This window comes from Recurvomyces mirabilis, assembly GCF_035927965.1.
Source record: "Recurvomyces mirabilis strain CCFEE 5264 chromosome Unknown scaffold_4, whole genome shotgun sequence".
Lineage (NCBI taxonomy): Eukaryota > Fungi > Ascomycota > Dothideomycetes > Mycosphaerellales > Teratosphaeriaceae > Recurvomyces > Recurvomyces mirabilis.
The window spans coordinates 1-25024 of record NW_027041938.1 but is presented as its reverse complement, the minus strand read 5'-3'; the positions used below and the strand labels follow the sequence as shown (position 1 = coordinate 25024).

The following is a 25024-nucleotide window of genomic DNA, read 5'->3' as shown; positions in this document are numbered from 1 at the left end:
TCGATGTGCTGACTTCTGACATAGTCCATCCGTTGGACAATTATCGAAATTATTGGATGTGTCTTTGATCTCGCTGCAGTGGCGTTCTCTACTTGGCTTGTAGTGGGACTGCAAATGCCGCTGAAGAAGAAGCTATCCGTCACTGCGATCTTTGCCACACGGCTTCTGTATGTATTGAGTGGGAAGCAGGGTCGCATCCAGCCTATTGATCAATCGCAGGACCTGGCCCGTAGTTGTCTTTCGTCTGTTCAAGCTCTCGCCAGCACAGAACACCGATCCCAACCTACCGAATATCACTGTAGATGTCCTACTTGCGGTTGTGATGGACACGGCACTCAATCTCGCTTCAGTAACTTGCCTCAGACCTTTCCTCCGGCCTTTCCAGGAATCAGGTTACATTGTCAGCTCATCGCTCAGCGCATCCGGCAAATACGGCATCACGGGTGCCAACCGCACCAGAACCGAAGCGTATCTCATGCTTGGCACTGCAGGGTCTACGGTGCAGAACAAGCATGGGTCGATCGTTCTGTCGCGCGTGGACAAAGAGCCTAGTGTGACTACACAGCCGCAGGGTATGCCTCGATTCAATATGAGGGCTGATGCGACGCACAATGAAACTGCATGTGAGCTTGAGGAGAGAGGGCACCGCGATACACCAGCAAAAGCAATTCGGGTGTCGAAGACAGTTCAAGTCCAGCAAGAGAGTGACTGAAGGTGGCATCTTCCCGGGTAGCGCACAGCACTACACACCTCACGAGGCTTTCCTGATTAGCCAGAAGGACACGACCCGTTCTAGATCTAAGAAGGCAGCTCGTCAGCGTCTTCACGTCATGAATTTCTGGGCTCGTCGATTCCCACATCACTACAACCTCAACAAAAGTTTCTCCTGCTCCCAGCCTCGATACAGCCACATACCTCCAGATCGGATACTTCTGATATCCGAGCTATGACTTCTAGGATCTGGTTGCCTATGGAAACGTGATGCGAGGTAACGCATAACAATCTCAACTGGCCTTTGCCACACGCTCCTTTGAGGTTGAGCTCGACGTTCGTGAAGGCTGGATCGACCAGGTCAACCGTATTCATGATAGAGCCTTTGCTCCAAAGAACCTAACCTCCTGCGTGGAGTATGTGATATCGCTCTCGCAGCCGAGTGTTGGCTACTAGTACTTGGACTCACTCGTGATCAGTCCAGGCAATACTGTTACTGAGACTTGATCGGAGTGACACGTTGTAAAGCAGATAGACCGGGAATAGGAATAAGAAGGTCCATGATGTGGCAACGATAAGTTCTGTATAAGCTAAACCTGGCAAATGCAGTTCTTGCCCTGGTACAAATCAGGTGCACTGAGAGTACCACTGGTTCGATACTTGGCATGTGCTTCCTGAGCAGCACGTTGGTCCGGTCCAGCCCTGACCGCCACACTGCCCGTACTTCGCTGCGCACGCGCCAGTCGGCGCAGCGGTAGAAGTGGTCTTCGATGTTGGTGGTGATACAGAAGTGGCGGGCTTACTAGTCTGGGTTGTATGGGAAGTGGAAGGAAGAGTGGCAGGTGAGGAGGAGGTTGCGCTTCCGCCGCCCACGCTCACACTAAACGACGATACCTTAAACACAGCATTGCTGCCGGTGAAGCTACTGTAGTATTAGCGATGCCGACCCTTTCTCGATCGGATCATGCCAGACTTACGCCTCCGTACCGGCACCAATGCTGACCAGGTATTGAGATGCATCAAAGTTTTGGTTCTTGACCAAGTAGGTCAGGAATACGTTCAGATCGCCGCTCCAGCTCTGAGCTGGTGCCGTTGCGACGAAAGAGTAGGTCTGCTTCTGGACGCCGTTGCTTCCTGCGTAGAGATTGAAGGTCACACCGTCTGCAGTCATCTGGGAGACGGGCACTGGTCTGCCGTCTGCGCCGTACGAAGATGCGATTGGTCCTGGGGTGTCAGAAGCTGCTTTGGAAAAGAAGGACACATTTACTCACCAGCGCCACCAAGTGCGGCGAGCCATACCATGATCTCATATTCGTTGCTCCCGGTCGCTGTAGACGAGGTGAAGAGATCGTACGATACGTCTGCTACGATGGAGCTGCCGGTATAAGCCCAGCTCCACTGAGTAGGGATGGACGGAAGAGTCGAGAGCTTTGCAGGAGTGTAGCCCGAGTACACGACGTTCCCATAGGACTTCACGCTGTTTGGGCCTCCAGACCAGGACCATGTAGAAGTCCAGGCGAGAGGGCTAGCGCTGTCCAGAGTGTAGCATTGACTCCCCGTGCCACTTGACTCACCCCACAGGTCGTTGTAGAGGGTGTATGCGCCTGAAGTCGTGGAACCGTACTGAGCACATGAGCTTGCCAAGGCGCGCTTCGGATGTGTTGCACTTGGGCTTGCATGGGACAGGCCTGCTCCGAGGATGGCAGCGCAGAAGGTAGACTTCCACATGGTCGAGGAGGCTGAGCGCTATACCGAAAGGCTGTGTCGTTTATAAGTTGGGATCTCTTGGTGCAGGCGGTCTGCGTTGGGTGTAGCAGGCAGCGATCCGAAGACAGCTGGAACGACTCTGCATTATAACCATGTTTCATCCGTGTATAGTGAAGGCCGGGCGCATGGTCTCCGAATAGCCTGTACTTCAAGTTTCACCAGTCGCCCTCGCAATCTGGAGGCGGAAAGGAAAGCCTCCAATGGGAAGAATTTTCTGTACAGCGGCCAGGCTAGACGACAAGTCGTTTTATGCGAAGCATCGAATCTTGATCATGTGTGCCTATTGTCGATCATACTTACGATGCCATTCAGCATGTGTTGCCGAGATAGATCAGGTGCCCTACGATTGATGGAGCTTCGGGCCGTTGTGCTTCCACTCAACTTTCGCACTCTTCGACTAATGGAACTCGAGATATTTGAACCAAAGACGCTCGAGCCACGGAACCGATCCTGACAAGAACGAAAACCACATGCTCAGAAGATCTACGGTTCGTGTGTAATGTACAGAAGCTCTCCTGTGATACAGGCGCTGATAACTTCTAGTGTCCCGCCGTCCAAGTCTTCGTCTCATCAGGGAGCCAAATGATATGACAAGCTCACTTTCCGTCGCCTTCCACTTGGTTGCGAACTCATAGACATTGGTGGTTGGGACGTTAACCTATCAATTCTTTCCCGCACATCTGTCAATGGCATGGAAGATGACCTTGGGATAACAATCATGCCGCCAGATCTTTGACGCCTCTCCACGCATTCCAGCTCCACCCATTCTGCCGTAACACAGTCTTGATGGCCTCCGTAGACAGCTCCTTGGTCACTCCACAGACGAAATGGTCCAGAACCGGGCACAGGTCCTCCACTAGCTGGTCTCTAGCTGCCAGAAATGCCTTTGGGTCGTTCCGTATGCCAGTAATTTCTTCTCGAACCACGACGGGCGGTAGAGCTGATCCAAGTACGAGGATGCGTGGGCCGTGGTTTTTGGCACTGGGATCGGTCTCGGCGCCATCTCGCTCACACCCTGAGTTCTTGCAATCAGGATCTGTACACTTCTCGATCTTGACCTGAGGATGGTAGGCTGCAATAGTAGTATCCGAGACGACATATTTGGCGTCGCTCTTATCAAGGACTGCGCACGCTAGGTCGAGCATCATGGACTTCTTCTCCTGCCTGTCGGTAAAAGATGGGCGTAGATAGCTTCGGTATACGGCCGCTTGACTGATCGTATGCTTGCTTGACAAATATCTTGCTTGAGTCGGCAAGGTACGCGTTCACTGCTGCCGCAGCATCGAGCACGTTTGCGTCGATTAGATCAGATGCAAGCAGAAACGACTCCATGTCGATATGCTCGTGGGGCTCTTAAGGCGGCGGCATGTTGAGACGCTCGCCCATAGTACGGACCATCTCGTGCAATGACTTGCGACATGCTAAGGTGAAGTAGATGTAGTCGAAGTTGAGCTGTGATTCGTCTGCCAGTGTGGACTTGCGGTAGGTCTGCAGGAGTTGAACAGGTGTGAATGAGACCTGCATGCCACCACCTCCTGCGCGGCCGTGGTTGACGCCCTTGGTGTTGATCGTGCTCATAGCATGTAGCACCCGCTCCACGGTCGCCACTTTGGACCAAACTGAGCCATGCTCTTGCCAAGTGCCGTTGCGGTTCTCGTCATCGGTGCTTAATGATTTGAGATACTGCGAGGTCACCTGGTTTTGGCGAGCCTTCTTCAGTTGTGGCGATTGCTCTGAGCCCTGATGGCGACGATTGGCTGCAAAGTGTGATACAGGCATGCCCGGTGCCAGCAGGAAGTGACGGTTTGCCGACTGTGGGTGGTACTCGGCATCCGCTTTTGGTACCGAGGCATCCTTCTGGCCATACCCAGCGAGCACGAAATCCATATCGTACCAATCATTCTTCAACAAGCCTCGGCTACGGAGTGACTTGTACAAGTGAGCCATGCAGAGGATGTAGAGGCCGTGGTTGGCAATCCGGCAACCGATGTAGTGCAGGCCGATCTTGGCATCTGCCAGCAGGGCTCCGGCGTGACCAGGGAGGAATTGTTCCATGCCGGATGGTGGGATACCACTCTCCAGATACGCACGATTCTTTGCCAGAAGCATCTTCGGCGACGCACCGGTGGTTTTCTTGGGGTGTGCACACTCGACCCGACTCGTACCGGATGCGAGAGAGTGCAGGTCCGTGTAAGCTTGACGGATGTTGGCCTCTGGACACACCAAGTCGGTCAAGAGCACATCTACGTCCTCTTTCGTCTGGCGGACATGGTTCCGGCACTGTCAGAAGCATCAGTATCGTATCTTCGTCGTCCCACTACTGACTGGATAACTTCTGCCGTCCTACATCGTATGAAGACTGTGCGAAAGCGTACCATAAATCTATTTCCTCCACGATGGGATGGGGTCAGGGATTATGGGTATTGCTCTTACCTTCTGCAGAACACCTGCTCCTTCTTCGACACCGGTCTGCAGCACATCGTACGCATCAAGATAGATTTGACAAGCTAGGACTAGCCAAATAGGCTCGCGGGCGTATTGATGAGCGTCGGCAAGCCCTTGTGCAAATTCATCGATGACAACATGCTGGCACGTGGAGGTATGAGCTATATCGTGTATCGCTGGGGCGAGCTGGCGCAGTACTTGGCGGAATGGGTGAACACTCGACATGTGTTGCCCAGCAAGCAGGATGGCCCCGTCAACAGTCGACTTGTCCCTCGTAGCGGCCAGTGTGTTGCAGAGCAATGCTGCATCGCTGAGGTAGTCGCGCAGGCAGACGCATGCCCAAGGACAAGGAGCTTCACGACATTGGTGTTCGCATCAATGTGGCGCAGCTTTTCGACTGGCGGATCATGGCAAAGCCAGATAATGTTGCCTCGTGACTTTGTACTCAGACCAAGATACTCCATTAGGTTTGAACAATGCGTAGGGCGGCCGGTCGACTCAGCAAAGCTCACATCAGCCCGTCGAAGCAGACCGAATGCGGTATCAGTCAGCGAGCTTGCGGCAAGGAAGCTGATATCGCCTCGTTTGTGATCAATCCACGCCTGGCGAACATTTTGGCGAAAATCATAGAGATCCTTGAGATGACACCAGATAGCAAACGGGCCGTCGTGATTCTCGGTCTCAAGCTTGAAGCTGTACTTCGGGTTTGAGGCAGCGCTCGTGTGGACTGGAAGGCTGGCTGAAAGTAACTCGCTCGGCTCCCCCACGTTCAAGCAGCCGAAGAGGTTGGTAAGAGGCTCATTCAAGGCAGCAGCCTTCTTGCCGCTGAGCTGCTTCTGCCTCTTCGACAGCTGCTTAGTTGTGCTGCTACTGGTAAGCTTGGCCTTGAGCTGTTTCATCGTGCCGTAGATCTTCTACAAAACGGTGATGAAGAAACGATGCGAAGCATTCTCGGCGGCGAGAAGCGTGCCGTCGTTGGCTTCCTGACTGTCGTAGAAGTGGGCGCACTCTTTGCGACCGGAGATAACATCACTGAGTACACGAAGAATCTCGTCGGTGACAACAACCGGTGGATCAGTGGCTGCGAGCACTTCAGCTAGCTTGAGAAGCTCAATGGTCCGCAATTGGAGTGTGGCGAGTTTCTTGCCTCCAGCGCTCGAGGACTTGGTCGGCTTCTCCTTTCAAGACTCGACGATGGTCGTGAGGTCGCAACAACCGCTGGCGGAGCTTATCAGCCACTTTACCTAGTGATTATGGGTGTCAAGGTTAGCGATGGCCGCGATGATGGGAATTAAGGGCGCTGCAAATCTCTTACTAGCTTGGTCGTTCCCGCTTTAAACAAGATGTAGCGCCCGAGGAGATTGTCTGGCAGTGGCGCTGCGTGCTTGTGTTTGCACGCGCTGTGTGGGACTGCCATGGCCGTATGGTGAGGGGTCACTGTATCGTTGTGTCTAGGGAAGAGATAGTGTGGAAGAATAGTCTAAGAGGCGGGTGTCTTGGTATCAACGAAATGGTGCAAACGCGAGTTGAAGCACACATCGGGCAGGTTGCCGCGCTTTGCCGAGATGTTGAATGACAGGTTACACAAACACGTGAATGATGCCGGTCACTACATCTTCGAGCACATGCCTACTTACTGTGAGAGGTCCGACAGCGTGAACAAGAGTCCATGAGATCACGTGTCAAGCTCAGGAAGGCCCACAAGGTCGGCATGATCTCTCAGACTACAAATGCTACCGAAGTGCGGTCCCGACGAATTGGCTCTTCTCGCGGAAAGCTGCATCTCCAGCGCATGACGAACGACGAGTCGCAAGTGCGAACTGAGGTGATAGGGGTCCAGCGCTGGATCGGCTGGAACCTATTCATCTGGGCGCTCTCATCATTACAGAAGGAGAGATAATCGATCTTTTGAAGCTGGAGTCTAGGAAGATAGTCTTGCTGACATATATATCTATTGTAAGGTTGAGCGTGAGGAAGTAGAAGAAGAGCAAGCGGAAGAGTACAGGTAGTAATTCGCAGTCAGGGTTTCAGGGTCACCCATAACAAATTTACAGTGGATCCATCTAATCTAACCTCCGACTATGTACTCTACCCTCTCGACGATTTGTCTCCTCCCAACACATGCCTAAGTGCCCGCATCACCACCAACACCTACACCGACTGGACAGTTCGTGATGTTAGCCTTCCAGGCAACCTGCGCGTACACATTGAGATACGTGTTTGTCGAGAATGTGCTGTTGATATAATACTGGACGTCGCTCTCTGAGTAGTTGGCACCGAGACCGGCAAGCGCTGGGAGGACGTCACTCGCGATGTAGTCGATGAAGATCAGGTCGACTGGGGCGTTGGGCGATGGGTTCGATGGAAGGGACGCATTGGACCCAATGTAGGCGGGAATGCTGTTAACGAAGTTTCCAATGTGGGAGTGCACCGTATCGTCACCTATGACCTGGATTAGTTCTTTGGCAGATGTGTCAGTCGAGAATGTGCTTACCATCTGATCCAAAGTCGTCGGTAGTAGTGTAGCCCGGAGTCAGCATGATCTGCTGCCGCTTCACAGCCGGCTTCAATGCACGCTTGGCCATGATCGATTCCGGGGCCGGGGACCTGCAGTCGTCGCCTCGGATCGGGTGGAACGCGAAGTCACGAGCGGAAAGTTCACGGGTGTGAATATCCTCGACGGCGCTTAGATCGCGCTTACCGTTGTACAAGGGATCGTTGTTGAGCTCGTTCAACAGCTGACTGGCGATACTGTATGGGACCGCGGGGAGGTACACGAAGATGTCAGCAAAGGGAGAGACGATGTAGCTGTCGTCCACGGTGAAGGGGCCTTGAACAAGATCGAAGCGAATACCGCCACTGTTGACGATCAGAAAGCGTGGGTTACTCGCACGGCTAGCATTGACAACACCAAGCGTGAGCGCTTGCGGAACTAGTCCAGAGTAGATATTCTCGGCAGTGCCGTAGGGTGCGCAAGAGATACAATACGTTTGCGGAGCACAGCCAAGCACGTCACTAAGGCCGAGTTCTGCACGCGTGGCAGTGATGTTTCTTGTGACTGCCGAGCCTTTGTAGTAGTCGAACATGCTGGAATTCTGCGAGCCCGTAGCGTGGTACTCGAAAGTGATCTTGTTCCAGTCCAGGTAGCGGCGAGCATACTTGAGAGAGGCTCCAACATTGGTGGCATTGGGATCGTTGGTCTTGTTGCTAGACAAAGCCATTTGCGTCGGATTAGGAACACCAAAAGGCACTAAAGCTCCGGTATAGTTGGACGAGCTCAAGCCAGTCATGGAGAAGAAGCCCAAAGTCTCGCAGTATCGGCCTGACTCAAGTGCCGTCGTCATCTCATCGTAGACAGCAAAGTCACGAAGGTGTGAATGTCCGCCAAACACCTGGATCGGTGTTTTGGGCTGAGCGGCGCGGATGCTGGAATAGTACGTCTCGAAAGTGCTCTCAGTATCATTCCATCGCACTGGATTGTGGCCCAGCATAACGAATAGGTCAATGGGAACCTGAGTCTCGCAATTCTCCGGGTAGCCCGAGATTGCTTGCTTCCACCATGCTTGCTCGACGACCTCCGCTGCTGTGAAGATCTTGCTAACATTCGAGTTGCCAGTAAAGTCGTACAGAAGACCAAACGCCATGATACGGAGACCATTAGCCGTGGTGAAGTAGCGATACTGGTGCCCAATATACTCAAATTCGCTAGTGTTAGGGTTGATGATTTGGACATTGCTCGTCAAATACTTCTCCCCCCAGACTCGGCTGAAATTGTAAAAGTGCTCATACGCTATGCTGGACACGTAGAGCTCATGATTGCCGATAGTGAGCAGGTCGTAGTCGATGTTATCGAAGATAGGGTTTGAGAGCACACCGTTGGGGCTGGTCGCATCGCTGAGACCGGCACCGTCGTGGAGATCCCCGGTGTCCACGATGAGCATGTCGACACCAAGGCGGTCGGCTTTGTTCCTCATGGCTTTCGTAAAGGAGACGGCATCGCCCCAGTCGGCGCCATAGTTCTTCTCAAGAATGTGGCCTTCGAGCCAGCCGTGGGTGTCAGTCGTGTGCAACACATTCAATTGGCCCCAAGGTAGAGGCCCACGGGATGGTCCATACGAGGCATTCTGGGCGTCCGGTTGCATTCGTTTCGCTACTGGGCCTTGATTCGGAGCAAGTGGCCACACGTTGCGTGTACGAACGACATGTTCTTGAGGTCCATAGCACGAGTCACAGCCCAGGACCGTACCCGCCAATCCAGATAGCCATAAGGAAGAAACTCGCATAGTGGCGATTGGATGAAGGGCGGATTTGTGTCAAGATTTCGAGGGACATAACGCCCTGGGCATTGGACTATATGAGCCATTCGCAGTGGACAGCTCGTTTCTCGCATGATGAATCACTTGCCAGAAGACATGCGTTGCTTGCAGCCAACCACTTGAGCACATGTCTGAGGTTCACAGTATGTAGTGAGGCCCACGCTAGCGACGTCGGGAAGCAAAAAGGGAAGCTCGTAGGCATGAACTTGGAGGAGTCGAATGGGGCGTGGTGTGGGATGTCACTCGGGACGAGGTGCAGTTTGGTGGCGTACACGTGCTTGATACCAAGGACGCTCTGCACGGAATGCCGCAAAGGATGATCGATGCTGTCGTTATGACGTCCAGTCAAGGAAGTCTATGGTCGCGGGAAACATACTGGTGCCATGCTGGCGAGGTAGAGCAAGGCTTTCATCCTCCGCGCCGCTAGATCGAACTCCTTTCGCTTGACTCGTCGGCGCGAGATGGACACGAACGCATATCTGCTGTACGAAGTTGGCCATTCCATTGCTTCGAGTACACTTGGTCCTTACTTCCCTGCCGACTGAAAGTGAACTTTTTATTGCGAAAGCGCCCGGCGATGAGTTAGAGCGAGTAGTGATGTGCGGGGAATATGACGACGTGAAGAACAAGCCTTCGTAAAAAACAAGCCTTACTGCTGCAGGTAGCTTGTACGGTCAACCTCGAGGACTACTGGAGATAGCTTGCAACAAGATCACCCACGTATGTTCACGTCTTGTCAGGACATCAAAAAGCAAAATAATCGATGAGACTGCTACACGCACTTTTCTGTGGGATATTCTCATTCTAGCGTCACGGGGCGCGAACGAGCTCCCGCATGCTGATGCAGGCTTGGGCGAGTTCTGCCACAAATACATCATATCTACTATGTACGCATGACATCGCGCAGCTCCAAGGGCTGCTACACCACTGGTGTGATGGGCCGTTGCGAGCCCAACGTTCAAAAATTGTCGTACATACGCTACGACTGCCAAACCACATCCCCACTCATTCAAAAAGACCTGGAAGCACTGGTGTGCCTTCAAGTCGGTAGCCATCCAATTGCGCAAGTGGTAAGCCGAGTGCCTGCAGCATCGTGCTGGCTACTTGGCGGTTGCTGACCACAACGCTGATATTGGTCGGCGCAAGGTGAGGATTGTACGCCACCAAAGGGACGTTCAAGTCTTGGGGCGCATATCCGCCGTGGTCTTCAAATCGAGGAGAGCTTGCCCAAAGATACCCAATTTTCGCACCGATAACCAAGTCTGGTACCCGAGGATCTAGCCACGGCGAGCCAAAACCCTGCAATGAAGTCAGTACCGTTATTTTGCTTTGCAAGGAACATTGACGTACTGCCTGCTGGACTTCATCCCCAGCCAAGACGTAGCTTACGCCCAAGCTTGCGTTCCCGAGAAGGTTTGCCTTGGCATCAAGGATTTGGGACTGATTTTGTAGCCACATCTAGAGAGGCAAGTCAACATCGTCATATGATACGGGAGGAAGATCCTTTCACTCACTATTCCACCATCGTCAGCGGTAGTGAGAGCCACGGGGATGCCGACAGCTTCAAGACTTTGGGTGAGGTGAGTGTCGGGGAAGACGGTCTCGTTCTTGGCATTGATCGGCCCTTGACCTTGCTTTGAGCCCAGCAACAGTAGGGTGGAGTCCAGCTGACCGCTCGCACGGAGGTCATTGATGAAAGTGCCAAGGCGCTGGTCGGCGTATTGCAGTGCCAGTTCGAGAGACTTGTTCGGCGCCGCGCCCACTGCGTCGGTATACCCAGCGTTCGTCTGAGCCCAGGTGATGGCCTGGAAATTGGCTGGAGAGAAGACGTTAGGCGACCATCCTGATCTCCGGACCATACGACTACTTACCGCCATACATGGACGGAGCGCCGTCTGGATTCTTTGTGCCGTTCGCCCAGTTACCGAGCGTCCAGTTGCGGAGTGCCGACCCTATGGAATGTTAGCTTTTACGGTACTCATGGGATCCATCATAGGACTCACAATGTAGGTCGTCCCATGCCTGCTGGCCAGCCAGGGTGTTATTTGCGGCAGCTATCTCGGGAGTGTATACCTGAGAAAGTCCGACTCCAGAAGGACCGTTCAAGAACTCGTATGTCAAATGCTTATCGGCGTAAGCAGTTACGAGACCGTTTCCACGGCCGACTTCGAAGACGGTGTTAACTCGGATGAAGTTGTGTGGGTAGACCGGCACGCAGCTGCCCCAACTGGTCTTCTGCATCGGAAGATGAGAGACATTGAGCGCACCACCACCGGAAGTGACAGTGTTGTCCAGGTCATTTGACTCATCCCAGGAAGTCTCTGTGCCGATTGGGCCATCGCAGTTGGAGCCTGGTGGGTAAAGACTTCGGTCGTAACCATCATCCCACCAAATACCAGAGGTCCGAGGTGAAGCTCCAGCAAACAGTGCTGCCGTTGCGGGAAAGCTGTCAGACGGCGAGCTGGCGCGGGCATTCTCAAACATGATGCCATTCTTCAAAACGACTGTGGCCCAGGTGGAATTCGGGTATTTGGCGACATAGTTGATAAGATCAAATTGGTGCAGGCCGTCAAAGGACAGCATGGCGACGTTTTTGTATTGTCCGTGGCTGTATGCACCAGTCACAGGGATCCATCCGCCGTTGGGGTTGGCATGCTGATAATCGCCGTAAGTCGTTCCGACAAGCTCTGGTACGTTGACAGTGTCCTGAGACGCGGCAACCGCCAGCGTGGTCAGTGAAGCCAGCAACAAAGAGATAGCCATTGTGAAGATTGTAAGAAAGGTACCGCACGCAATCGGCCGTAGGTGAACCTCAATGCTATATACTGGCTTACCTCACTTACGATGCGTGTCCGTAAGTGCGAGACTGATGATCCCACAATGACGGTCCGTAAGTTAGGGACGAATCGCACGTCTCTGATCTGGGAACGTGTTTATGTTGGAGCGAAAACACCGACTTTGGGAGGACGTTGAACGTAGGCAAGGGTGGAAAAGCGCCTTCTCGTTATTGCTTTGGCGATGATCCTCTTAAACCACAGCGCATAACAATAGGTACTGTACGCACGTGGCTGACCAGTCCTCAACATATTGATGTTCGAGCCTTCCAAAGTTGTCCAGTGACATTCTACCATCCCCACACTTCGCGACATGTGGTTGCCGCAGGATCCTTCTCGCGTATTGTATCAAGGACAGTCTGCTGGAAGGTGATAGTGCTCCGAGATGTGTCGCTTATCGTATAACCACTTTAGGAGCAGTCGTGCCGCAGGATGTTCTCGTAGTTGTTCTAAGGCAGCAGAGGTACGTATGCCTGTCCGCTTGATATATAGTCCCTAATAGACTACTATGTCTCGCGACTTTTCGATTAGTAGGTGTTACGTATACTACTATAATAATTAGTATAATAAGCGAGTAGATAGGAATATAGAAGCTAAGGCTTCCGCTCCTATAATTAATATAAGTAAGTTGCACTGTGCCAGCTGGCGAGGGTTGTTTGCTCTCGCGCGAGTGCTCATTGATCATGGTGCAAATACTACAGCTCGGGTCCTGACTCAGCCGCGGCACCTTAATTAGACATTAAAGTTCTTATATTCGGCTCCACAGCAAGCAAAGATTGTGCAGGTTCAACAAGAAAGCTATCAGGTCTTTGATTGCCAAGCATTGATACCCGCCGCATACCGCGGTCACGAAGCTGTTGCAGGCCTATTACTGGAGTCGCGTGCTATCGTACAGCTCGAGCACCGTTCGTGGTGGGCTGTAAATCCAAACAGCGAGTCGTTCGAAGATGTGGCCGACACTGAGAGGTGCTCGCAAGAGATGCCACTCATAGCAGCCGCGTGAAAAGGACCAGCCGCAATTCTGACCAGAATGCTGGGTGCTGGCGCTGCGATCGACAACCGCGACAGCTGGGGTAGATGCGCGCTTTGGATCGCCGCCCAAGCAGGACAATTCGACTGTGTACAGACACTTGTCGAGCGAGGTGCGAATACTCAGGCAATCTCGAGCTCTGGAAAGACTGCACTGCACGTTGCCGTCGACTCCGGTCATCTACGCATTGTTCAATACTTGGCTGGAAGGAAAGCGGGCATTGACCATGCCGATAACGCAGGATAGACACCATGTCATATTGCTGCGGCGCAGTGAATGTCTGACATGCTGTCGGTGCTGTTGAGCAATGATGCACGGTACTCGTCTCAGGACAACAAAGGCCTTACTCTGCTACCGATGGCAATTCGTGGCGTTCAGCGGTGTGGAAAGAACATGTCAGCCATTAGCATGCTACTTGGACACGGTGCGAATCCGCTGATACCGGACAACGACGGAAGAAAGCCTCTGCACTACGCAGCGGCGAAGAACCCGGAGGCTGTTGTCATTTTGATAGGGAAGGGAGCGGATGTTCCTGCTACCGACTCACATGGACGCATTGCTTTGCAATATCTCCCAGCCAATTCGAATCCATCTGCGCGTCGAAGCTTGGACCCTAAGGCATGTTCATGGAATGCACGTGATAGCATGTTCAGCAGCGGCACATGAGTGACTCGTTAGTAAACCTTCTACAGCTCTCGCGGCCCAGGTCGAGAGCTACGGGCATTGATCTAGATGGGAAAGTTGCATTAAATGATGAGGTGGCGAGATCTGGATCGGCCTGACACGCAGGTCCGAGGTGATGACGGACACCGCCCAGATTGCACTCTTACCGCCGGTAGTGAGAGAGAGCATGGATTCGTGCAATCCCTCGTAAAACATGCGAGAAGCAGCCACGAGCTTTCTTCCGGGATCCCTGCACATTAGCGATCTTTATCAGCGATCGTCGGAGACTTTTGTGTACTGTAGTTGCAAGCGAACGACAACGTTCCAGCTAGTTCTACCTCGTCGAGCTGGCGGCCCGTGTGGCCGTGCACGAGCCGCTCGTCGCGTGGAACCCCAGCGCTAATCCCGATCAGGAGCTTGCGATTTTCAAAAAACCGGTTTCATGTGGCGGTGCATCGTCAGTCACGCTAGCACATTGCTCCGATCTCTGCTATCGACTTCCTTGCCTTTCCTAACACTATCCCCCACGCTCATCTCCCCTACCAATCGTCAATTGGTCAGAGGCAGCGTGTGCAAGTGCGGCCACCTTTGAGGCCCGCGGGCTTGCCTGTCCCGCCGTGCCCGCACCTTGTCGCGGAGCTGTACCACCTGAGATCGCCCAGAACAATAGCCGTATCTGGCCACATTGCAGCGCTGGAACCTTCGACAGCCTTCTGATGTTGGTACGATGATCGTGTCTTGACGGGCTCACAGTATCCGGGATTCATATTGACACCTGTTCAGACAGTGGAAAGGACGAGCGCCACAGTTCCGTGTGTCTATAAGTACTGTGCCACTTCTCGAGGGTAGGAGAACTGTACAGAGCTCATTGTTCTTCGCTTTCTTAGCTCTCCTACTTACACGCCTTGCTCATACTTCCTCTTTCACTTTCTAAGGTGCACAGTCTAGCACAACAGCATTGCAACGTGCTCGGGCTTTCTTGCCCCTTTTCCCCTCGCACCCTTCCAGCATGGCTTCCCTGCTTCGGAAGGTCAAGGCCAAGGTCGAAGAGGCTCGACAAGGTTCCACCTCAAACGACCTGTCCCAGGAGGAGGAAGCAAACCTCGTTCAGAAGCTGGCCCAGGAGCACCCGACTGAGGATACGGCTCCCGTTCCCGTGGTGGCGCCTTCGCAGCCACAGGAAACACCAATCAGGGACCAGTTTTTACATTCCACCCAGCAGGGTGACGTAGAATCGTCCAAGCAAGGCCCATCGGCTATTCCTAGTGAGAAGCAGGAGGAGATCTTGGGGGACTCCCAGCCCTTCCGCCCCGGCCTCGTTCCCAACCAGGGCCAGAAGCAGCCGGATGGTGGGACCGAACCAGAGGACAAGCCTCTGCCGGAAACGCCCAGTCAGCAGGTCTCGAGCGAAGGGACAAGCCAGCCTGAGCAGCACAGCTCTTTTGTTCCAGACGAGATGGCCAATGGCGATGTCGCATCTACTGATCACCAGCAGGCCGGCACCCAAGACGGTGATTCCACACCAGCCTTCGCTGCAGAGTCGACTGAACCCGACGGCGCTCAGGTCGAACCGGCAGCTGAACATAACGCAGCCAAGCAGGGAGAAGAAGACAAAACGGAGCAAAAGAATTGCAGCGACCCGATGAAGGATGGTGAAGATGGATCACAAGCCGGGAAGGAAAACCAGGAACCCAGGAAAGAAGCCTACTCTTCGCCAGAAGAGGCCAATGCCGCCGTGACTACAGGTGACGGAGCCGACAAAGACAGCAACGAGGAGCCTGAGCACGAGACTTCGACTAGTGGTAATGTCTCCACCGAGAAGCCGGCAGACAACGGCGAGGAAGAATCTACAGCGATACAGCCCGGTGATCAGCCCGACGGCGAAAAGCACGACACATCGAAATCTTCCGCCGAGCCATCGCAGAAGGAGGAGGACACGCCGCACGACTCCACCGAGTCGAATAACTCCACAGAGCCAAAGCCTACGGAAGAGGCCGCCAATCAGCCTGCCGCGGCAGAGGAGGGCGAGGAAAAGTCGTCCAATGATGAGATGCAGTCGGATTTCACCGAGGGAGCGCTCGATGAGAAGCCCACTGCTGGCGTAGCGGGCGAGAGCTCGGCGGCTGATGTTAAGAACAAGACCCAAGATCAAGTCGGGGATGACGAAGGTCAGGGTGATGATCAGCAAGCTTCAAAGGAACAAGGCAATGGTCCTGGAGAGCAGTCCGAGTCAGCTCCTACCCAGCAGTCGGCTGAAGAAGAAGCTGGTGGGGACGCAAATGCTCATGAGGGTGTCGACGACATGCCTGCTAGCGGCGATGGTGAGACCGGGAAATTTATGCAGAACGAGGATGATTCTGAGAAGCCCACAGAGGCCCGTAATGCGGACAAACCTGGTGAGAACAAGGGTGGCCCTGAGGTGTTCGCGGAGGGCGCTAGCGAAGCCAAAGAGCCTGATGAAGAAGCTGGAACTTCTAGCGGTCCTGTCAAGTCGAGTGGAAGCGGAAAAGACGATGGACAGCAGGAACGTGCGGACCAGCTCGAGGATGAGCAAGACGAGAATTTGGATGGCTCTCAAGCCATACGCCCAGGCGTCGAGGACGGCGGAATTGCTGGTCCCGATAACGGTGACGACAGTGACTTTACAACCGAACGCGAGGGGAAGGACGGAGATGATCACCCTCAAGTTGGGGGCGAGAAGAACGATGATGGAGACGACGTTCGGGATGACGGGCAAGACGGTGACGAGAGAGAAGACACGGGTGATGAATCAAAAGTTGAAGCCGAGGAGAAGGGCAATGATGGCGAGCCTCAAGCAGGAGATGAGAAGGACGACGTTGCAGACGAGCCTCAGAGGGAAGAGCAAGACCATGATGTGGATAACAACGCCGGTGATGCACCGCAGGTCGAAGACAAAACAGATGCTGTGCCGCAATCCGAAACGAATAAGCAGGATGGTGGAGAAAAGGCCCATAGTAAGGAGCAGAATCGTAATGGGGACGAGACCAGAGCAGAAGACGATGATGCTGGGAAGACCACTAGAGAGCCAGAGTCTTCCACTGTGCAGACCAACGCCGGATCTTCTGACCAAGGCCGAGTCTCTCAAGACCCCATCGGCGATGCCAAGGAGGCGTCGATGGATGACCACGAGCCAGCCCAGGAGGAAGAGGATAACCAGGAACAAGTATCTACCGCGAGCAAGCCCGCGCAAGCTGACGCTGAAGGAGATGAGGATGGTCAGAGTACATACCACGATTCTGAGGAGCAACAGCACCTACAAGACAATGAGGAGCCAAAGCTCGAAGATGGCAACGATGACGACAGCAAGCAAATACAAGATGATGACGAGCCCAGGGATGAAGCTGGCAACGATGACGATGGCAAGCCACAAAAACCGTCTACGGCCGGACCGGAGACGGCTCCCAATGGTGGAGGAGACGACCAGAAGACACTTTCGGAAGGTGAACACGCCTCTGGGGATCAGGCTACCGGCGAGATTGCAGGAGATGGATCCGCTGGCGATCAAACCACGGACGAGTCGACTGAAGCACCCGATAGAGAGGAAGAGAAGCCTGACGATGGTCAGCAAGCAGAAAGTGCAGAAAAGGCATGCAAACCAGCTCAGAATGGAGGAGAAGCCCATGAGGACGGTGACAATAACACCGGAGAAGCTGTAGCAGGCAGTGCAGCTGGAGCCGCAGCGGTCGCAGGCGGTGCATACGAGGTTTCCAGATCGACCGATGATGACCAGAAGGATGACGAGCAAAAGCCCAATGATGCGGAGACAAAGTCCGCGGAGGAAGGGCCAGGACAGGGTGAGCAGAAAGTTGGCGACGATAAGACGGAAGAGCTTGAAGGCAAGTCTAGCGAAGCGGTGAAGGAGGATGCTGACGACGTTGAGCAAGGCAAGAAGCAGAATCAGGAGAGCGAGGTGGAGCAAAACGGCACATCGGAGTCTAAGGAACCAGCCTCTAGCAACGAAGTATCAGGGTCTGACGAAGACACTGCACTAAGTGCTCACAACAAGGCGAGGGAGGGTAAGTGCGAAGACCTGCAGTGGGACGACGACTTGGCCGAGCAGGCCTCCAAGCACGCCCAGAAGTAAGAACAGTACCACTCGTGAGAGATACGTACTTTGGCTAACTGTCAACACAGCATGGCACAGTCTCGCAAGCTACACCATTCCGGAGATGCTGAACAAGGAGAGAACATATACGTCAACGTCGACAACGCCTCGTACGACGATGCTATCCAGGCGTGGCTCAAGGAAGAGGATGAGTACGATGGTAGACGATTTGGGGAGGGGAATGCTTTGCGATACAAGCACTTCAGTAAGCACGCATGATCACCGTACTGCGCTCAAATCGTCATCTAACAGCTCTCACAGCGCAATGCGTGTGGGCCGATACTACGCATGTTGGAATTGCGAAGGCGAAATCGAGGAACGGCAGTACCTTCATCGTCGCACGATATTGGCCCCAGGGTAACATCGTCGGTGAGAAACCTTTCTGAGCGGCCATGCAACTGGCCGGCAAGAGCTTCGCTTTGGTTGTAGACTGTTGAATATCCCGGCTGGCATGGAAGATGGAAATTCCGCGTCCGCATTGGCTGATTAGATAGGAGGAATCGTTTTCATTCCCCTTTCCCACCCGCGGTCCACTTTCTCGATATCGATGATCGTCCGACCCTCAGTGCCGTCCGTCACATGACTCCGCCGTGTCATACAACCGGGAGGCTGCTGATGCGTGTCGCGCCGTCGACGCATGCTCGTTGCGGTCGTAGGGCAGATAAACACCCGCACGTAGACATTGTGCTAGTTTTGTTGTTTACCATGGCCAGGGTGTTGTTTTATTGGCGTGTCCTCGTTTTCAGGTATGCCAATGTACTTGCGCCACCTTTACGAAGGTTCCCTGGGAAATAGGACCGATTGTCATTGTTGAGATGCAATGACAAATTCATAACCCTCATCGGATGTAAACTACCTCGATGCAATCGGTTGTGACGCATTGCGAGCGGACTGACTGCGGAGCATCGTTCGATGCACGAACAACAATCGAGGTCGACTGTCTCGTACGAGGCCGAGCACGGTGCGTCGACTCGAATGGTTCGGATGATCTCCCTTCGACAGTGGCATAGGAGGGAGCGCAATGACCTTCAGCCAGCAGCAACGTGTGCCACAGTTCTTGAGCGATTCGGTGTCCAGGCAACGTTAGCGAGAGGTACACCACTATCGCCAGAGATCGAAGAGGACCCCCCGTGAACGATACGATTGTGTATGGCTGCGAACAGCCGGCATCCAACGGCTCTCAGCCAAGAGATTGCGCTTCAGAAGACGACATCGTCGTGCGTTACCTTTAACATACATTCCTTGCTATATGTCGCGTCGGTCTTTACCTCATGCTTGAAAAGAAGGTCAAAGTTAACATTCAAAGTGGAAGGTATCTAAGCTTCCTGATGAAAGACTAAGTCGAAAGGCTTTAGATAAATAGACATTGCTGCTATAGCTGCGCGAAAAACGACCACATCCTGCATCATATTGCTCGCATTCGTTAACAACACTCTCGTTCTAATACTATAGAGGAAGCTCAACATCGCGAGGTCGCCTTCCGGTTCGCGAGTGTACCGACACGTTGAACGTCGTTGTGTGTTGCGATCGTCGTTGGAGACAACTTAGGCACGAAGTACACGCGGACTCCTTATATCAAACCGGACGATACGGAGACAGGTGTATTAAGCTCGAGAATGCTTCCTTCCGAGGAGAGTAGTAGTGTCAAATCATACTTAGAACGTATCTAATACCTGCTGTATGTCTGCTGCTGCTGCTACTGCTGCTGCTTATGTTGTTGTCCGGTGATGACTGTGTTCCCCTATTTTTAACTCCTTATTCCCTGTTGTACCCCTCCCCTGCCGTAAAGCTACTACCTACTAAACCCCTTCCCCTATCAAAACAATAGCGGTAGCATAATCTGGGAAGGGAACTCCGCGCCCGAATGGACAGAATGTACGCCATTGTTCAGATTCTTATGCAAACGTCCACTATCAGGGAACTCGTGCAGATTGTTAATATGGCCGCACACCTCCAAGCGCAGCGACTCTCCGGCGTTGAAGACCATACTAGTGGGCCAGATAGGGATATCGAGCTCGACCACCGTGCCTGGTGGAACTTTCTCTTCCTTGTCGCATACAAGCCATAGCTCCGTAGGCGCCTGCGACTTCACCTGCGCCTCGGAGAGCATCGGATCCTGGCCTAGTGCGCGTTTGGAGGCTCGCAGCCGGCCCATTGGTCCCTCGTGCCTATACAGGACAAGATTGTCGATCTGCTCTAGCTTTGTGCCGTGCGGCTGCAGTTTCATCGGGACGTTCAGAGAGGTGAGAACGTTGCCGTCAACATCGACTTTGCGGAGCTTGATAAACACATCCATGTCGTTCTGGTCTGGCGTTGACATGAACAGCTTAATTTTGGGCGGCCCTAAGATTTCTGTATACTTGTCGAAGGCGTAGGTGAAGTGGACTCCTTTCTCCTCCCAAGGGCCGGACTTGTACGACGTTGTGCTGCTACTCCCTGGTTTCTTGTGCGAGAGTTTCGCGTTCGCGGAGTCGAGGAATAGCGTGTGGTACTGTGTGCGAGAAGGTGGATAATCGTCCTCGGGCCGATGAGAAATGTCAGGGCTATCGCCGTAGCGTAGCAGAGAAACTCTCACTTTCGGGGTGGTCTCCCATCCGTTACCCTTGCCGAGGAGATAGTGGTCCAGAAATCTTTGGAGGTCGTCGGTGTTCTCGGGCTGGTATAAGTCGTGCCACTCCTGTGTCGAGTGGATACGGAGCCATTTGTCCTTGGATGAGGAGTACTTCCAGCCTCGGTATGAGCCCTCCGTATGCAGGCCGGTCGAATAGCTCATAGTTACATACATTGGCACATCAGTGTTGGGCAGATTTGGCGTCTTATCTCTCCAGTATTCGTTCATGTGAGGATATTTGTCCGTCATGCTTCCGATGTCTTCGTAGCAGCCTCGACCTGGACAAGCTATTGTTTTAGCGGTAATCACTACAGAAAGGAGGGATGGGCGAGACCTGCCTTGCATTGCTGTCAGCAACATCTTCCAGAAGAAAGGCTCTACAATGCCTCCGCGACAAACGCCTTCACGATAGAGATCACCGATTCCTTCCCACGGAGCAATAGCCTTCAGGTGGGGTGGGCGTTCGGCGGCAATGAACCTGGTTTTGTGCGTTAGTCTCCCACGAGCATTGAACGACTCGAGAACAGCAAGAGAACTTTGATTCGCGCAGTATGTACTATTGAGCCGCTGCGAGCCACGAGTTGCCTACCAAGGCCACGCTCTCATTGCACCACGGTTGCTTGGCGGTCCATTCGACTAGGTCATACCCGTCTTATCCTTCCTGCTTGTTTTGTTAGCCACGGTACACGGTTGGCACATAGGACTTGTCATCAGGACACGAACCCCAGTGCCAAAGAAGTACTGATCGCCCTCTGAATTGAATGTTCCCCGAACATCGGCTTGAACTACCGCGTAGCCACGAGGGCACCATTCTGACGGAGCAGGTCCCTCAAAATTCTCGAGTCCGCTTGTATTCGATGCAGGAGCAACAAGGTAGGGATAATCATGGCTGAAAAAAATACCCGTACCCGTCTTACCATACGGACTCCAGGGTATGATTGCGGGTAGCCGCTCATTCTCTCTTGATGCAGGGCGAAATATATCTGCACGAATCTTGACTCCGTCTCTCAACTCAACAGCGACGTCTTTAAGCCATACGATGGCCTCGGGCAGTGGACGGCGACCTTCTCGTTTCCAGCCCCGTGGTAAGACGACACGCTTGTCAGGTTCGAAATCGGTCCAAGTGTTCGCGAATTGACGGCCTGAAGGCAGGAACGGGACTTCAAAGCCCTGGATTTCGTGAATCGCCATGATTTTGGATCGAGCAAGAAGTAGACGGAGCTGTGAGTAGATGACGATGCTGTTTTGGAGGTAGCAAAGAAGGCAAACCTTGCAGAGAAAGCAGAAGGTGAAAGAAGTTTGCGACCCGTGATGTGGGCTTATTCTATACCCCAGCCATAAAAGCTTGAACAATCGAGGCGCGGCCATACGACCCGAGATAATCTCAAGCCAAAATCTCCGATGGTACAGCGCAGTTTATCATCCGTGTGTCTCGTTGCCTCCAGCCATGGTGGATTTGGTAGCAAGGTGTGGATCTTAGTTCCTCGGGAGGGTCCACGCGTGCTAAAGCTGTCCTATGGCTCGGCAGATATTAAAGTGATGCGGGGTATAGCGCGTTATATAATTATGCGCAAAATAACTATCGCATACTAAGACCTAAAGTTAGGGAAAGTATAGTATCCTCGAGGAGCGCCTATACCTATATAGTTATTATAATATCTAATTAGAAACTCTAATAAAGCCTTAAATAGAGTAAGGATTATAATAATAGTTAAGTTAAAGGTATTATTACTTTTAGTATACGTTATAACGTAGCGTAAGGAGCCTTAGGTAGCTTCCTAAGTATAGGCGCTCCTCGAGGATGCTATATTTTTTCTAACTTTAGGTCTTAGTATGCGATAGTTATTTCGTATATGTGCTACTAAGGTCGCCGCGGAACGGACCGTTGACTGCGATGAGACCGAGGTTTTGTCGGTTATGACTGGAGTGAGCATAGTAGCTTCTGCCTGCGCAGCAAATTGAGTGGCACCGGGAATGCTAGGCGCACCACTATCGAGTAACATCTGTTGGTCATAGCCAGCGCTTTCTGACTCCCCGAATGGTCGCATGGTGTTGTCGACAGGCAAACGAGGACTATCGGTACCAGGGAAAAGTGATTGCAAGCCGGACGATTGGTACGGAGCGTCCATAGAGCCAACAGTGCGGCCATCATGCTGGCGGAACCAATCAATGGCCGAGAGCGGTGCGTCCTGAGGGATAGGTGAGAGTCGAGAGTTGTACGTAAACCCCAAACCGTCCAGCCCTGATGTCAACTCCAGCCCGGTGAAGTCGATGTCTCCGAATGCTCCTCCCATGATGTGTCCCTGGTTTGACGGATTCGTGAGAAAGTCCAAAGGATGAGCTGCTGTCGAGGAGATGTCCCGGTTAGCCACGACACAATCTTGCGAAACACGGAAACGTATGTACTGCATCGGCGGCATATCTTACATTGAACGATCAGGACGAATCTTCTTCGCATCTAGCGGCATCGAAGGATGGCATCCCTCGTATCCAGTGGGGTTGTCTGTTGACCATCAAAGTAGACGAATAGTGGGCCCGAAGATGGCAATTCTCCTGACAATCCCTAGCATTGCACGAACGCTCGCGGCTTTCGAGGCTCCACATGGCTAATAGCAATGCTTGCATCAGCGCTAACGCAAATATGCACGCGTACACGGCCGTTCGACGTATGTGGGACGTTAGCAGTACGGCGTAGGCAAAAGGATGAGGCACGGAGGGTTGGTTGCTGACAGCTCCGTAGTCAGACCAGTGGGTCCTATTGGTAATCGCACAGTTGCGATCGTCAGCCTGCATCGTACCGGCTAGTCTAAAAACACCATTGCGGCCTGCCCAGAGAAGCTCAGTGACAAGGTTTGCAGCCCGTAGCCGTGGTCGATCCTCCATACCTAGTTATGGATCGTCGGCCAGGTATGAACTTTGTTCGTATCTTCGAGACTACACAAATTGGGTGAGTCTTGCTCAAGGTCGTCAACGTAAAATCCCTAGGTCCGGTGGGGCTATATCTTACGCGTTTGCAGCACGCGATAAGGCAGTATGAGGAGTCCATGACTCAGGCTGAAAGGACCGGCATGTTGGATATCTGTCACTCCAGTTAGCGATGCCATCTATCATGATACAGATCGCTGAGCTGTGAGCTCGTCCATGGACAGTCACCGTGCGCCATGGAGTGAGATGCAATGCGAGCGGAGTGTTATCGCTCCGAGCATGGGTTGCAATGGTAGTGATTACTCTGCCTCTCCCGTGGCGGATTCCCGGGAGTTAGGGGCCGGATCGCGAAACAAACTGATCGGCAACGCTAGTTCGAAGGAGAAGATGCTGCGCCGCTCTACAAATGTTACGGACTGCACTACTCCACTACCTCGTGGACAAGCGTCACAAGCCAGTATATCAGGCCCCGTTTCAACGCTGAATATACATGCCGTCCAGCATGTATTTGAGCTTCCATAGTCAACAGCCTCTGCACTTGTACCCTCTCGACTTCAAGCTCGCCTGATACGACGCGAGCTCGCTTAACGTGCATGCAAGGTTAAATCCTTCGCCGCTGACCCTCGTCAGCATCGACTGCGAACTCGAGGCGAATACTTGACCCTCCAGGGCTGTGACCTAGCATTTCAGCTGTTGCACGCGTACTCTATTTGGGCGAGACTAAATTGGCATGGAACCGTGTCTTCAGCCTCCAGTCCTGTGACGGGTATGGGTCCGCCATTACGAAACTTCACTATCATGCTCGCAGTATGGACGTCGTGACCGGCAGAATGCAGAAGTCACTGGGCGGAAGTGACTGGCCTAACCATGCACGGTTACGAAACCCTATTACCGAGCATCTGTCAATTGATTAGATTGGTAGGTGCCGCCCTCCATTTTGCATCCTTTGATGATCCTCCAACCTCCTTCTCGGGTTGTGTGCGAGATAATTAAATCCCGAATACACTTGTTCACTCGAGGCATAACATTCGATCTTAGTTTACTAATGGTGAGTCCCAAAGTGCTGTTGCAATCAAGTCTGGGAAGTCTCGCAAGTTGGTGAGAGACGGTGAGACTTTCGAAATGCGCTATGGATGTCTTGCAATTATCCTGTCCCAGCTGGACGTGCAGACACTTTTGTGACTCTAAATTTCTGCGGCTGTATGTAGGGCAGATCCACGTAATGTTGCTCATGATCAACTTCAGCCGACCTAGCTCATCTTGAAGTCGGCACCCTATGTCTTTGTGTTGGCTTATGGATCCACATCCCTGCTGTAGCATAGCAATGTTCGGGATGCGGATTCGCATCCTTCGCGCACGGAGTCGGCAACAAAAACTTTATGAGATGCGTACGCTTACAAGCCAACAGCTGGGTATCACCGCGAGCCGTCAAGCTCAGAATCGTTATGGCGCGGTTGAGAACCAGCGTCGGGTCTGGCAGTGATTGACACTGTCTGTTTCATAGAACTGTCTCTTCCGTAACATGGAGTACGTTTTGCGGCTTGCGGGTCTCGCGTCTTACATAGCTGTCGTTAGGGTTAGGGTTAGGGTTAGGGT

At 53.0% G+C, this 25024-nt stretch overlaps 10 protein-coding genes across 10 annotated transcripts; 2 read left to right on the top strand and 8 right to left on the bottom strand.

Annotated features, from left to right (window-relative positions):
* Nucleotides 1–114: 114 nt before the first annotated feature.
* Nucleotides 115–712, top strand: LTS14_001834 (uncharacterized protein; the record flags this gene model as incomplete). The annotated part of the gene is made up of 2 exons (XM_064834542.1): nt 115–167; nt 220–712. 2 exons carry the CDS (start codon nt 115–117, stop codon nt 710–712), a joined length of 546 nt encoding a protein of 181 aa, XP_064697413.1.
* A 972-nt stretch (nt 713–1684) lies between these two features.
* LTS14_001833 (uncharacterized protein) lies at nt 1685–2439 on the bottom strand (the record flags this gene model as incomplete). The annotated part of the gene is made up of 2 exons (XM_064834541.1): nt 1685–1935; nt 1983–2439. The coding sequence occupies 2 exons, from the start codon at nt 2437–2439 to the stop codon at nt 1685–1687; spliced, it is 708 nt and encodes a 235-aa protein (XP_064697412.1).
* A 755-nt stretch (nt 2440–3194) lies between these two features.
* Nucleotides 3195–3623, bottom strand: LTS14_001832 (uncharacterized protein; the record flags this gene model as incomplete). The annotated part of the gene is made up of 1 exon (XM_064834540.1): nt 3195–3623. One exon carries the CDS (start codon nt 3621–3623, stop codon nt 3195–3197), a length of 429 nt encoding a protein of 142 aa, XP_064697411.1.
* Nucleotides 3624–3831: 208 nt separating this feature from the next.
* LTS14_001831 (uncharacterized protein) lies at nt 3832–5822 on the bottom strand (the record flags this gene model as incomplete). The annotated part of the gene is made up of 3 exons (XM_064834539.1): nt 3832–4758; nt 4912–5064; nt 5436–5822. 3 exons carry the CDS (start codon nt 5820–5822, stop codon nt 3832–3834), a joined length of 1467 nt encoding a protein of 488 aa, XP_064697410.1.
* A 1226-nt stretch (nt 5823–7048) lies between these two features.
* Nucleotides 7049–9206, bottom strand: LTS14_001830 (uncharacterized protein; the record flags this gene model as incomplete). Its single annotated transcript, XM_064834538.1, has 2 exons — nt 7049–7365; nt 7418–9206. The coding sequence occupies 2 exons, from the start codon at nt 9204–9206 to the stop codon at nt 7049–7051; spliced, it is 2106 nt and encodes a 701-aa protein (XP_064697409.1).
* A 1038-nt stretch (nt 9207–10244) lies between these two features.
* Nucleotides 10245–12002, bottom strand: LTS14_001829 (uncharacterized protein; the record flags this gene model as incomplete). Its single annotated transcript, XM_064834537.1, has 5 exons — nt 10245–10538; nt 10590–10697; nt 10754–11055; nt 11111–11191; nt 11243–12002. 5 exons carry the CDS (start codon nt 12000–12002, stop codon nt 10245–10247), a joined length of 1545 nt encoding a protein of 514 aa, XP_064697408.1.
* A 2773-nt stretch (nt 12003–14775) lies between these two features.
* LTS14_001828 (uncharacterized protein) lies at nt 14776–18278 on the top strand (the record flags this gene model as incomplete). Its single annotated transcript, XM_064834536.1, has 3 exons — nt 14776–17867; nt 17922–18097; nt 18154–18278. 3 exons carry the CDS (start codon nt 14776–14778, stop codon nt 18276–18278), a joined length of 3393 nt encoding a protein of 1130 aa, XP_064697407.1.
* A 1430-nt stretch (nt 18279–19708) lies between these two features.
* On the bottom strand, nt 19709–20752 carry LTS14_001827 (uncharacterized protein; the record flags this gene model as incomplete). The annotated part of the gene is made up of 1 exon (XM_064834535.1): nt 19709–20752. The coding sequence occupies one exon, from the start codon at nt 20750–20752 to the stop codon at nt 19709–19711; it is 1044 nt and encodes a 347-aa protein (XP_064697406.1).
* A 403-nt stretch (nt 20753–21155) lies between these two features.
* On the bottom strand, nt 21156–21694 carry LTS14_001826 (uncharacterized protein; the record flags this gene model as incomplete). The annotated part of the gene is made up of 2 exons (XM_064834534.1): nt 21156–21164; nt 21227–21694. The coding sequence occupies 2 exons, from the start codon at nt 21692–21694 to the stop codon at nt 21156–21158; spliced, it is 477 nt and encodes a 158-aa protein (XP_064697405.1).
* A 553-nt stretch (nt 21695–22247) lies between these two features.
* LTS14_001825 (uncharacterized protein) lies at nt 22248–22797 on the bottom strand (the record flags this gene model as incomplete). Its single annotated transcript, XM_064834533.1, has 2 exons — nt 22248–22307; nt 22387–22797. The coding sequence occupies 2 exons, from the start codon at nt 22795–22797 to the stop codon at nt 22248–22250; spliced, it is 471 nt and encodes a 156-aa protein (XP_064697404.1).
* Between the last annotated feature and the right edge of the window lie 2227 nt (nt 22798–25024).